Raw genomic sequence first — 14,830 nt, 5'->3', positions numbered from 1 at the left:
GTAAAAGTTGTTCAGAACAATTTTAACTTAAGTAAAAGTACATACATACTCTTTTTAAAAAAAAAAAGCCTAAGTATCAAAAATAAAAAGTAAATGTCAATGTATTGTTTTATTATTGTTGCATGTAATACTTACAGTATCTTATGCCTCTGAATCTATGCCTGCCGACCCTCATATCAATATCACATGTATTTCTAGAACACAGTTCCTGTCGTGGAATTGAATGTGAGATTGAATAAGTCACTCAATAACGTCCACAATGGTTTCGGACACATAGTGCCCTATAAAGTTTTTTGGCTTTTACTATGAATATGTTAGTCTTACTGTTATCTATAAGCTAGTGTGCTCCAAAACAATGACAAAATTCGCATTTAGAAGAGCAAACCCAACGATGAAAATGAAAATCAGGTTGATGTCAGAATCCAACCTCAGATTAACGTTAATCTCCAACGTTGGAAAGACGTTGTATTACGGTTGAAAATGAAAATCGGGTTGACGTCAGAAACCAACATCTGCCGAGTTCCTGACTTTCATTTCCAACCAAAATCATCCCGACTGACGTTACTACTCTCTACTCAAGGACCTTGACAAATGTAGTGGAGTAGAAAGTACGATATTTGTCTTTCAAATGTAGTGAAGTTAAAGTAAAAAGTTTCCGTTAAAAATAATACTCAAGTTAAGTACAGATACTCAAAAAGTGTACTTAAGTACAGTACTCAGGTAAATATACTTTGTTTCTGTCCACCTCTGATAACAAGTCATGTTTATACAGTATATCACTCATGATGATATTTTGTGACACATTCTACACTGCCATCTAGAGGTGTGTTCTCATAACTGCACAGTGGACAATAACCTACAATCTGCATTTCCACTATTCCTTCAGGACGTGAAATCATTTGGTGTGTAATCAGCAGCAACATTAGTAAGTATTATCAATTGATGATAAGTATATGGATGAATTCTGGGGAGTTGTGTGGTGTTAGTTGGTACTCTCAAATTAAATAAGTTTGATAAGATCAACAAATTGATGCTTAAAAATATGAAAATTATGTTGCTAGCATCCTGATGTAAGCAATCTTTAGCTCTTTATGAACTTCTGGCAATTTTCTTGACATTTTGTGAAATAATAAAGTTATGTTTTTTAGTAATACTTCCTTAAATTACAACAATTTGTACCCCCCCCCCCCCCCCCCCCCCCCCAGCAAATCACATTTATTTTACACACAGCGATTACTCATTTCTGTGTATCCACAATCAGTTTATTCAGTGAGTGTATGTCCATTTAACACAGCAATGTTCATGTGTAATGGCTGCTACATGAATAAAGCATAGTGATGATGTTTCGAGTTTTTCATGATCTGGAATACGTTATCTATAGGCAGTATAAAAGTGATAGGATGCAATACTGATAAATGCTTTTGCAACCTTTAGACACAACAGGTAACAGATCAGAGATATATATATCCGGATCGACTGCATGAAAGAGATAAAAAATGTCTTTGGAAAACTCTAGGCCATTTTTGATGTTCGATGCTTTAAAACCGTGTGGATGACTGGAGCTTTCATGAAGCTGCACCTTGGTTACAGTTAATATGATAATATTATACACATCGATTATCAAATGGCTGTAAACCAATAAATAAATGTATTTATACTGTATGTTTACTTGATCTGTCACATTTGCTCGGATCCACTGCAATTTCCGGCCAAGTAAAAGAGCAGTTTGCCAGCTATTGAAACTGTAAAACATTCACTAACAGACAAACCTGTTCATGTCTACCTTCACTTAATAATTCAGTCCTTGTTGGATAGTTACACTACATACAAGCGATGTAAAGAAGAGCTTCAACAGTCATACATTCCATTGTAAATTGTATATAGGTTTTAAAGGCATAACATACCAGAGGTTAATAGTTGCATAGCCTGAAATGTGTCGCATGGTTTGAGATATGCAGTGTTGCGAACATCGCCATAACAGTTCATAACCTTACTGAATATTGTTCTGCCTGATGCAGTTAAATCACAGTAAAAGTACAAATAACCCATGATATTCTCATATACAGGAGTGTTCATATATGAATAAAAACCATACATTTCATGGTCCACTATGTGAGAGAAACAAGTAACATTCTTTTACAGATGATCTGACTTCAAGTGCAACATTTAAGAAGGTCCATAAAGGTGAAAAGTTGGTCGTACTTGTAGAAAAAGGACCAGGTTTTTGCTCTGTAGAAGTGGCGAATGTTCTTTATAGCAGTCAAGAACACAAAGCCTGTTTTTGCTCTCTTAGATGGCAAGTTCATGAAAATGATTAGTTGTACCAGGAGCTCCAATGCTTTGTTTTCATTATTGCTGTAAATGAGTATTACTGGAGTTATTTTAGGATTGTTCCGTCTGTCGTTGTAAGCATACAGTGTTGTGGGCCGATAAATATTCCAATAAATGATTCCTGAGTAACAGGACAAGTCGAATATTGAGGATTTTTCATTCATTAGTATATCGTTTTGATGTTCTTCTTTCAGTGGTTTACACTGCCAGGCAAAAGTTTTGGATTGGTACGATTTTTTTATGTTTTTAAAAGAAGTGAAGTCTCATCTGCTCACCAAGGCTGCATTTATTTGATTAAAAATACACAAACTAAAAAAAGTGTGCTGTGCAAAAGATTCCATTTCAAATAAATGCTTATTTGAACATTCTATTCATCTTTTGAACATTCTATTCATCTTTTGAACATTCTATTCATCAAAGAATCCTGAAATAAAAATATAAATAACTGATCATAATATTGAATGTTTTTTTGAGCATCAAATCCACATATTAAGTCGTGTTTCCACCAAAATTATTTGGAACAATTTGTCCCAGGAACTTTTTTTGCCCCAGACCGGTTGCTTTCTGCGTTAACACCGCGGTCTAAAGTACCGGGAAGATTATGTAAACTGGGCGCGACTGCAACGGACAGTAATAAGTTTTGAGCGCCACATTTATAATAAGTATGGAGGAGATTTAAACTGTGCTGCATTTGTTTGTGATGTACTGGTTTACTAACGAGGTAATTAACAAAACGGCAGAAAAGAGACGAGCGCTGATACTAAAGCGTGTTCAGAAAGCTCGTAACGCTAGATATAAAATTAGACGATGCGGACATTGACCGTGAGATGGCTGGGACGAACGCGCTGAAAATTTCCTCTTCCACAAATACGCTTAATAAAGCCTAAACCTCGTCGTCGGTACAGCGTGTTTAACATTTCATATTACTGTTTTTTTGTGTGTTTTTAATCAAATGCAGCCTTGGTGAGCAGAAGTTTTTAAAAACATAAAAAATCTTTTGACTGGTGGTGTATGAAGCTAAAGAGCTGGATCACAACGACGTCTCCACACATGAGCTGTTCCTATGGAAGGATCGGTGATTGGGACAGCTCTCATTACAGTGGACGATAAGCACCGGGAAGTACAGCGCATCCTGGTAGGCCGGTGGGTCTTCCTCATCGGCGTTGATCCGTCCGGACAGGCATCGCGTGTTCTCGCTGGGACTCTCGGGTTCGTCCAGACTCCCGCTCCCGCTTCTCCAGAAGCAGCTTCGGCGAGACCCGTACAGTCTTCCCAAGGAGAAGCGGCTCCCGCTGAAGGGGATGCGAGGACTGCCGTTGCAGATGCTGAGGGCGCTTCGGGAAAACACGGATGAGTTGCTGATGGCGCGGTGGCAGCGTTCACAGTTCTGCCTGACGCCTCCTGAGCGTTGTGCCAGATCCATCAGACCCGCCTCGGAGTAGCTCGGCACCAGCTGCTGGTTCGAGCGAATGTGCCACTCCAGTTCGGTGCTGTCGATGGTGTTGACTCTCGGGATGCGTCGACAGTACGGCCTCTCGTCGCAGGGCGTCACAGGTATGTAGTCTGCACCAAAGAGCTTTTCAACACGGTAATGGACGTAAGCCGTGCGATACTCCGCCAGAACCCGTAACGGCCAGGATACAGTAAGAAAGGCCGTTGTCCAGAAGACCCAGTTGGAGACGTACCAGGGATGGTGGTCTGGGTCAGAGAAGGCAATCATGTACTCTTTGAAGTCTACGTTTTTCAGGTGCATCCCTTCCCGGGCCTCCATGTAATCATCCAATCCTTCGTTGTCGGTGAAGAACCGTGCCCGTTGGGTCAAATAGGAGTTTTCGGACTCCACATTGCCGAAGCTAAAGCACTTAGTGAACCTCAGTCTGGTGATGGCTGACTTTTCCAGACCCGCTAACAGCTTGGAGACGTCCTTGACTCCACAGTGGGCGTAGTCGAACTCTGCCTCGGCTACATGGGTGTTGACCCTCTCGTGGTACACCTGCGTGGTTGTGTACGCGTCTCCGTTGCGGTACCGCGTGACTTGCCGCGTCCGCCGCACGTAGTGGTAGCTGATGGCCTTCCACCAGATGCAAGGCTTGGCCTGCTGCATCCTCTGGACTCTTTCGTAGATCCCCTCCACGTGCACCTTGTACTGAAGCTCATTTTTGGCATGGCAGTGCCAGCACTCCACCAGGTAAACGACGTAAAGCATGATGAGGAAGGCCAGTGGGATGTAGATGTAGCCGTCTGAGCAGGGACTGTCATGATACATCATGGACTTCCCTTTGTAGGCACTGTCAAAGGTCAAGCGGGTGACCTTGGTGACGTGGCACCACACCATGGCTCCCATGCAGCCGTACATGAGCATAGACAGCAGCAGGCATTTCCAGAACACCTCTCTGCACATGGACTTGCTCAGCGACTGCTTCACAGGCCTCTGCTGCTCGGCAAACACAAAAGAGAACAAGGGAGAGGAGTTACACAGGACATGGAAACGGTGAGTACAGTGATTTATGCAAATGCGTGTTTGAAAGCAAGATGTGAATGGGCACTATTGTATTACTTTATTGGTTAATATTCATGCACATATCACATTAGTATCTTAGAGAAGCACTAACAAATTCCTACATGTCTAAAGGCTATTAGTGCTTGAACAATATATTTGTTTAATTATAAAGAGAAGGCAGAGATAATGTACACATTGCATCATAGTAAATGCATGTAGTGTGATGCATGCCCGATTAACACATATATTATAACACTTTAATAGTAATATATATTATTACACTTATTATAAGATAAACTAATGGACTAAAGGATTTGTATGCACATTTATCTTTTTTTGGTGCATTTGTGACTGTGTGTGTGCTCCTGTACGTTTTGTCATCTAAGTACATTTGATCTCTTTGGTATCTCATTGGATCTTTTTTTTTAAAGTGAACAATTATTTTAAACGATTTTTTTTTTTTACTGTAAAAATATATATTTACTGTAATATTTAGTAAAAAAAAAAATCCCTAAAAGAAAATGCCATTTTTTTCTTTTTTCTTTTTAATTAGTAATAATAATGATTCCTTACATTAAATACTTTTCTCTGCACTCGGCACTTTACATGGAAGGGGGAATCTCCTCAACCACCACCAATTTATACACGTATTCACGTGTGTGTGTGTGTGTGTGTGTGTGTGTGTGTGTGTGTGTGTGTGTGTGTGTGTGTGTTTGTGTTGGCCTTCCTACTTTATCAAGGTGACATTAAATAAACACTTAATTTAAACAATGTTTGCTCCAGAATTTATTACAATATGTATTACAAAAATAAATTGAAAATGTATCCATAGACAAAGCTGTTTGGAGATTTTTAACTTGATGAAACCTTGTTGAAAAAAGCTGTTTTGCTGATACAAGAAATGATCTCCCAGTGTTTTTTTGTTTTTGCACACTTTTCAGTTTACCAACCAGCAAATCATAATGGACTGGTTTAGTCTGCACTACTACACTGGCCATGGCCAAATATCGGTCTGGCCAATATTTTGGTGTATCACTATCAATGGTTGAATATGTAATATATATTGTTCATGTCTGACATGACTCTATCATACCGGGTGTCATTTGCTGTAGTAGAATCATGCATTCGTGGATTATATGCCTCTATTGCTTACAATAACAAAGCCTGTTCGGCCGTTTGTTATTTGATAAAGCCAATCTCTGCTCATGCGTTCTCACTGCAGTGATGTCTATTGTTGCATGCTTGCATGTTGTGCACATCGATGCTCATGTTTACATATCGGGATCTTTAGTTTTTGTCTCTTATCACGCGTTATTCACGCATCGTCATGACTGCTAAATGAAAACCGCGTGAGTGATCGAGTACCTCCTCTCTCGTGGCGTCCGTGTCGTCCTCGAACACAGTGTTGGTGCTGCTCTCACTGGCTGTCGCAGCAGATGCTGGAGGAGACATGGCTGGAACAAAGACCACCTCAAACTCTCCCCAGACTCTTCAGCATCCACTGCTTACAAACGCACACCAACCCAACCAGCGCCTTCAAACCCGCCTGTCCATCCCGTCATGCATTTTGAAATCGAATTGCATCGCTTACTTCCGTTTGCAACAACCTGCGATTTGATTAGGCAATTTATGCATCTTTCAAACGACAAAGATCAGCAGTATGTTTAGATATGCTCAAATGGCCGTATGACAATACATATAAGCACATGCATTGAAAAGCTGACTGATACATATTCACAGAGCGTCTGATTAGCCGCCATACCTCCTGTGCGATAACGCGCGCGTGAGACGCGTTTCTGACGCCATTTAAGAAAGAATGTGGTTTGTGCCGCTCAAATGGGTTCCTTTGGCGAGGATTTGCAATTCCAAATTGGGAATGTTAAGCGCTGGATATTGTCGTTCCCGCAGGGAGAGGTTGAGGGGTGGGGAGGATGAGGATGATGGTGGTGGTGGTGGTGGTGCTCGTGAAGCTCCTGACAGCAGATGTCGACAACTGAGCGCATTGAAATTCACACGCTTCCAGTGAAATTCACACATGCTACGAGTAGCCTACAGATAGTTTCAAAAAATGAATGCAAGTTAATTTACTCTGTCACAAATCTTTATTGCACTTTCAATATTTAAAATTTAATTATTGATGAATAAATTATTTTGAGAAGTTGAATGACTATTCATTCAACTTCTCAATAATTTATTTATCAATCATTTTCCAAAACAGCACTAAAGTTGCTGCCTTAAATTAAGTACAATCATGTTTAGGTCGTTTAAACTTAAATTACATTAAACTGACTGAAAATGTGTTGAATTTTATAACTTAGGCTATATAAAAAAAGTTAAAAATTGCTCAACTTATTTTGACGACATAAAGCAATGTAAAAAAGTTTTTTTTATGTCATAACCATGGTCATAACTTATTGATCATATCATTTTTTACAGTGAAGATGGTGTAAGATATTGTTACAATAAAATCATTGTGATTTAATGCCATTTAGAGTGTTACATTAAACGTCTTTTTTCATGATTACAATAATTGTGTTGATGTTAATCGTGATAAAATTTATATCTTGAATGCAATGTCGTTTTGGATAAAGCCGTCTGTGAACATAAAATGATTGACAGCTGTCTTTCAGATTCAGCACCGCGGACAGCGACACGATGAAGCGGCAGAACATTGAAAATAGAAAGTCATGTGATAAAACAGATGCAATGTAAATAAGGGTTGTCATTCAACCGAACATCATCTTTTAAGCTTCACAGAAAAATAGAAAGTCATACATGTTTGGAACAACTTGAGGGTGAGTAAATGACAGTATTTTCATTTGTGGCTCAACTATTTCTTTAGTGACTTCATATTTTGGCTGAATAGACATTCGTTTATCGGATGGTCAGTTGTTATAATGTTCAGTGGATTACAGTTTTCCTTATAGTGTGCATACTTACAGTGCATTTTAATGTGCATAAAATACGATAAATATGAGGTGCATGCCCTGTGAATGGTTATTGAAAGGCAACTAGCTGGTCATTCATACAGCTATGCAATTCAACATCCAACAGCTATATGCAATTTACCAAATGTCCACCAGGTAGCGCTATAGTCTTCCCTTTTTTTATTTCAGTGTCAAGTCTGTTGTCACATTTTGTTGCGTGCGTGTGTGCCATTAATATTTTACTCACCAGAAACTGTTTTGGGTAATTTGCTTTATTTATTATTTCATAGAAAATATAGTCAAAAAATGAGCATGGTGTCATACAGTTCACCAATATGTCTATTATATATTGTTAGACCTGGATACATTTTGCTAAAATTCATTTGACTTGCATGCAAAAAAATATATTTTGACATGAAAAAACAGTTTTTAGCATAATAAATGGTTATCACTGGCAGCTTCAATGCAAGCTTTCTAAATGTATGTGACAAATGTGCACTGTAAAAAATATTTTCATGATTTTTTATCACAACTTTTTATCTTTTGTCAAATCAACTTCGATAACTAATGTGTGAAGATAACATACTATTTTGAGTTTCTGTTTATTAAACCATTATTCTTCATTGTATTAACGCAATTTTTTAATTCCAACAAACTCACAATTTTAAGGCAACAAGGTAACTTGCTTTTTTAAGTTAAACCAAAAAACTTTTTACATTGTGTTTTGTTAGAGTAAAGTATACGTGTTTCACTCCTTTATTACCCTTGTGTGGCGTTTTCATAGCTAGGCAAATCTGTGTTGTTTGTATGATTATCTAAAGACTGAACTTCACAAATAGCATGCAAGAAGAAGAAAGTTGCTGGAACAGCCAAACAAACATGTTTACAGGGAGGTTTTGTTTAACACTGGTTAGTGGCATCTGATGTTCTGTGAATCTCTGACAGTCTTCAGAAGCAGAGACAGAAGATGTCTGGAGGAAATCCACAGGAAAGCGCTTGAGCAGATGTGAGAATCAAAGCAACTTGGTTTCTAGCACTGAAGGATTTTGATGTTTAGACTAAAGTAGATTCTTTACTTTATCATTATTGCACATACTGAGCATTTAAGTGGCTCTGTGTGTTTCGTTGAAAAGAATGACTTTGTCCTAATTTTTATTTAAGGTACAGTAAAGTTGCCTGATGGGATGTTATCACAATTGGAACATGCATCAAAATAAAACTCTGAATTTGGTTATGTGTGGCAATGTGTGTAAAATGATCAATTGAATGTTTTTGCAGCAAATTACCTCAATTACAGACATTTTAAACCAACATTTTAGTTTTGGGATTAGAAGTTCTTTGGAATGTAACTATGAAAAAATAAAGTAACAAAGACATGTACTTTGACTATGATTATGCATTGTAATCGTCACTCTTAAAAATAAAGGTTCTTTTTTGGAATCAACGGTTCCATGAAGAACGTTCAACATTCATGTAACCTTTTAATCACATAAAAGGTTCTTGAAAAAGGTTCTTTAGATTATTCAAGTGTTCTGAACACTATAAAACATAGCTCTTTTAAAGGCAGTGCAAGTGTGTGTGAAGTAAAAGGACATGAGCTGTTGAAGCTCCGCCCCCTGTGCCGGGAGCAGCAGCTCATTTTCATTTAAAGGGACAGACACACAAAAACGGTGCGTTTTTTTTCTCACCCTCAAAAAGTGACAACTTAAGTGATATATACAAATATCTGTGGGGTATTTTGAGCTAAAACTTCACATACACACTCTGGGGACATCAGAGACTTATTTTACATCTTGTGAAAAGGGCATTATACTCGAGTAACACAAAATGGTTCTTCCATGGCATCGCTGTGAAAACTCCTTTATTTTTATAAGAGTGTACATGTAGGATGCAGTTTGGACACAACTGACCCTTGACAAGTCCGGATCTGAAGCAGTGCTCGAGGCTGATACACACACGTGAGCAGGATTACAGCAGCCTCACACTTAAGACCTTTATTTGCTCTCAGGCATAGTTTTACTGCAGGTTTGCTGGGCTTCAGTCTGTATTTTTGGCTCAACATCATGGAGTTGATGCAGTGAAGTTCTTCTCTTTCACCAGCGGATGTTTTCTTCGGCTGGATCATGTCAGTGCAGGGCCTAAAGTTATCGTAACATCGGTGTTGCTAAAACGGTGTCAATCGCCAGTAGGCCGGTAACATTTAAAAAAATTCTTCTAACAATGCAATGTTGTGAGAACATGAATGTGAACGAACATGAACAACACTCGGGACATCATCTCAAGAGTTTAAGCCATGGTCATTTAAATATTCAAGCTCAAGAAGACGCGAAGAAGAACTCAATTCGTTACTCACGCAAAGTGTGGGAATTTTGTGTGTGCAAACATCCGAAGCGCGCACACAGAAAGCCGTGTCTCAGACAGCGCGCGGATACTGAATTGAGCTTGGCTTCACGTCCTCTTGCGTTTGAATGGACAAATTCACAAAAATTATGTACAAAAATGCCCGTCTCTGTGAGTATCCTAGTAAACATGGTCGATAATGGCTTAAAAGAACGTAAGCAGAGAAAGATGTGTATCTGTACTAGATCCGTGCATTAGTCTTAAAGTGACAGCAGCCTAATATTTGTTTTTAATGTTAATCAAACAACAAAGAATTCACAAAAACCCACACTGCTCTTGACTGAATAACTTGTGTGACTTTAATAAGGATCAATCTGTTTAAATTATACAGTGAAGACTATATCCAGTGTTATTTGATTACTTTATTCAATATCTCTACCTGAAAACTACAGTAACTCGTCTTTAATAATGTTTTACATGTTAGGCCGGTAGTTTTAATTGTGGTATCGAAATTGTAATAGAAAATTGTGAATTTTCACTGGTATCTACAATTTCGGTGTCATAACCAGTATAAAATATTAATGGCTGGTAAATTTCATGACCATGACCTCATTTATCCTCAAAATCAGAATAATAATTAACAATAACTGCAATGCATTTTTGTAAACCAGTTTGATTTTGGGGGTGAAATAATACCTGGATATGTTCTTTTGTGAGATTCATCATCAAAGGCATTTTCCAGCATTGCAAAAAAATTATCGTGATTTTAACGGTAAAAAACTGTTAATTGGTTAACAGAACGTTTCCTTATATACTGTAAATGACTGTGATAGATCTAATGGTACATTTAATGTAATTTTACAGTAAAATACCGTTAAAAAAATAGTTTTTGAAAGTGAAAAAGAACAACTCATTGTATAATTTACAGTGAAAAAACGTAAATTGACATTCCCACAATTCCCTGCGTGACGCTTCACATTTGATGTATTTTTGTTTAAATAACCGTTTCTTTATAGTTTCTTAGTTTTTTTTCTAATCAGTTATGTACATTAGGGCTTTTTATCACATTTAATGTTGTTGAATTAATGTTTATTGCATTAAAAAAAATCATGTGTGTTACCATGATGGTGTTTAGTGTGTGTGTTTGTGAATGACACTGTGCAGCTTCATTATATTAGTATTAATTTTCTTGTTGAAGAGCTGCTTTTGATGAGCTTTGATTGACCACGTGACTCTCATCACTGCTGTGATTGGTGATTGTCAGTGTAATACAATGGTACAAAACCGATATTAATACTTCAATAGGTCAGTAAATTAACAATATATCAGATAATGAAATACGGTTTATTACTGTAAATTTTAAGTTAAGTCTGTAAAACCTAAAATGTTGCTACTGTATTTTACACGGTAAATTTCTGGCAACCACAGCTGCCAGTATTTTACCGTAAATTGAACAGATTTTTTTTACAGTGTAATTTATGGCTTTCCTATGCAAGTAAGATGTCTCCAGTAATGCTCAAATGTTTTTACTGTACTTTTTTTATCATAATACAAACCCATTTAAGCCCCTCTACATTATTCAAATTGAATTCATGCATTAACATACAAATTAAATTATGTTTTGAGTTTTTTTCTTCTTCGTATTGACAGTGACTCAGTGCCAAGAATACCATTGAAGTTTCCTTTTGAAATGCCTCGTCTGACACACAAGATAATAATCTGGACGTCAGGTGAAAACTTCCCTGCCACGCTACAGCGACTGTGAAATTAGACTCGTATAAACGAGGAGAACGGAGGATGGATCGTGCCTCTGAAAACCACAGATTTGGGGCTGAGATGCGACCTGGAAGTGTGTTTCTGTGCGATTCACCCATTGAGAAAAGGCTGTGTTTACTCTCTTCAAGGTTTTAATTGTTATGGAAGGCAGTTAATCAATAATGCTGCAGTGAACGTAACAATAGTAATAGATTCACAGCGGTGGATTTTCACGGCTCACTTGTTCCACGCTGAGAAAACACTGATGTCAGAAGAGGAGAGAAGGCTTGCCTGTATTGAATTAGGTCAGAATTGAAAAGGATTGGTATATATTACAGTTGGGGATTTGTCAAAAGTGCAATATTGCAAAAAAAATTATAATTAGCATAACATTCGTGGCCGAAAGGATGAATTGCATCACTGAGTGTTTCATCAGTAATGTGTTATCAGTCCCGCCGCAGTCGATCTGTGTGATCTGGCGTGTTGTGTATTTGTAAGTCTTTGTTTTGGGAGTCATGAGGTTTAAAGTTCCTGCCTACAGACTGCGCTGGTGCCGTGGGATCTCACTAATGTCAGGCTGGGAACCTCATCTCGATTGCTTTGCAGTTCCCATGGAAACAAGGCTCTTCACAGTTTTAGGAGATGCTATAAATTGAGCTTCCCTAAACTTCGAGACTCTTTGGTGATGAACAGTTTTAAGCCTTTCTTAATGTGAATATTTGTTTTAAAAGCAAAATATAATTATATAGTATACTTTACTCTTGAAAACAAAGGTTCTTTATTGGCATTGATGTGTTCAATGAGGAAATTTATCTTTTCGGTCCATTAAACGTTCTTTATAGTGGAAAAAAGTTCTTTAGATTTTTAAAACATTCTTCACACTAAGAAAAATAGTTATTTTAAGAACGGACCACCAGTTTTGGAAATTACTTTTTCAAGTAACTAGTAAAGTAACGCATTACTTTTAAAATTTACAACAAAATATCTGAGTTACATTTTGTCAAATAATTAACGCAAGTTACTTTGTTTTTCCATTTATTGACTGACAGCTCTCCTGTCCTCATGTTGAGACAAATCAAAGTGTGTGTGAGTGTGTGAGTGTGTGAGTGTGAGTGTGAGTGTGAGTGTGTGTGTGTGTGTGTGTGTGTGTGTGTGTGTGTGTGTGTGTGTGATGGGCAGGTTTAGGGATAGTGTGTGTGTGTGTGTGTGTGTGTGTGTGTGTGTGTGTGTGTGTGTGTGTGTGTGTGTGATGGGCAGGTTTAGGGATAGTGTGTGTGTGTGTGTGTGTGTGTGTGTGTGTGATGGGCAGGTTTAGGGATAGTGTGTGTGTGTGTGTGTGTGTGTGTGTGTGTGTGTGTGTGTGTGTGTGTGTGTGTGTGTGTGTGTGATGGGCAGGTTTAGGGATAGTGTGTGTGTGTGTGTGTGTGTGTGTGTGTGTGTGTGATGGGCAGGTTTAGGGATAGTGTGTGTGTGTGTGTGTGTGTGTGTGTGTGTGTGTGTGTGTGTGTGTGTGTGTGTGTGTGTGTGTGTGTGTGTGTGTGTGTGTGTGTGTGTGTGTGTGTGTGTGATGGGCAGGTTTAGGGATAGGGGCTGTGTGTGCGTGTGTGTGTGGGTGTGTGTGTGTGATGGGCAGGTTTAGGGATAGGGGCTGTGTGTGTGTGTGTGTGTGTGATGGGCAGGTTTAGGGATAGGGGCTGTGTGTGGGATAGGGGCTGTGTGTGTGTGTGTGTGTGTGTGTGCGTGCGTGCGTGTGTGCGTGTGAACATGATGTTTATTGTAGTTCTAGACTAAATGTGAGCATTTACTCATCTCACTTGCACAACATTTTTTCAATATTCAAAATACAAAATATAAAATCAGTGAAATGCAGAATCAGAATACTATGCAAACCTCCAATAACTAAATATGTTAAATAAAACATACATTTTTATGCATTTAATCTCACTTTATTGACCAATGTACTTGCTTCTGACCTTCGATGGTTCAGTTTAATAAGCAAAAACAACTATAGATAGATAGATAGGAAGGTTTGCTTGTGTGCTTTCCTCTACTGTACACATGTCCTTCAGTCTGAGGATTATTATTTCACTTTTGGGGTGAAAGGGTCTTTACATTTGCCCAGAAATTGAGCTTTTTCCCTCAGGTGGGAAAAAAAAGTAACCCAAAAGTAACGTAACGCATTACTTTTCTAAAAAAGTAACTAAGTAATGCAATTAGTTACTTTTTAAGGGAGTAACACAATATTGTAATGTATTACTTTTAAAAGTAACTTCCCCCAACACTGCTGACCACTGAAAGGTTATTTGGGGAACCAAAATGGTTCATCTATTGGATTGGTGCGAAAAACCCTTTTCAGCGTATATAAATTTCTTGTGGTTAGTGATATATGACCTTGACAGGTTTTCTGAAATTCACCCTATTACACGATCTATTGTACCTCAAAGTTCCCCTAAACATTTTATTGCTTAACTCTTCTTTGATCACCAAAATGAGATTTAAAAGTTTTTTTCCTGTGAAAATAATTTCTTCATGCTTTAAAGCTTGAATGTAACTCACTCACACCAGCTCAGAGATCCACTCATTCAACTTTACTGTAAAGCTACACAATGACAATACTGGTTTAATTCAGACATTTATGTTTGAAGCAGAAACCGATTCAGAAGAAGAAGAAGAGTGAATGGCTCGTCTACAAGTCGATGTATCAGAAAGATTGGTTATGCGTTTTATGCATCGCTCTTTATAACCTCGGACACATGACAGTTATTAATATGATTAGCCTTTTGCTTGACTACGTTATCAAACAGCTATGTGTAGCTAATACACAGCCATACATGTTCACGTTCACCATCTCAGAGTCAGACAACTACCTTCTGAAGATCAGCATTCGTAGAAACACTTTGAACATCTCAGAACGTCAGTGGAGAAAGGCATGTAGTTCATCATAACATGGTAATATACATCATATACATAATTCACT

General features: G+C 38.1%; 1 protein-coding gene across 1 annotated transcript; it reads right to left on the bottom strand.

Moving 5' to 3' along the window:
* Nucleotides 1-3,361: 3,361 nt before the first annotated feature.
* Nucleotides 3,362-6,705, bottom strand: tmem151bb (transmembrane protein 151Bb; the record flags this gene model as incomplete). Its single annotated transcript, XM_079632908.1, has 3 exons — nt 6,594-6,705; nt 6,197-6,438; nt 3,362-4,765 (listed from the first exon to the last, which is right to left on the bottom strand). Exons 2-3 carry the CDS (start codon nt 6,281-6,283, stop codon nt 3,362-3,364), a joined length of 1,491 nt encoding a protein of 496 aa, XP_079489034.1. The 5' UTR covers nt 6,284-6,438; nt 6,594-6,705.
* Nucleotides 6,706-14,830: the final 8,125 nt, after the last annotated feature.

This window comes from Phoxinus phoxinus (assembly GCF_949152265.1).
Source record: "Phoxinus phoxinus genome assembly, chromosome: 13".
Classification (NCBI taxonomy): Eukaryota; Metazoa; Chordata; class Actinopteri; order Cypriniformes; family Leuciscidae; genus Phoxinus; species Phoxinus phoxinus.
The sequence above is the reverse complement of the archived record's forward strand: the minus strand, read 5'-3'. Positions and strand labels throughout refer to the sequence as shown.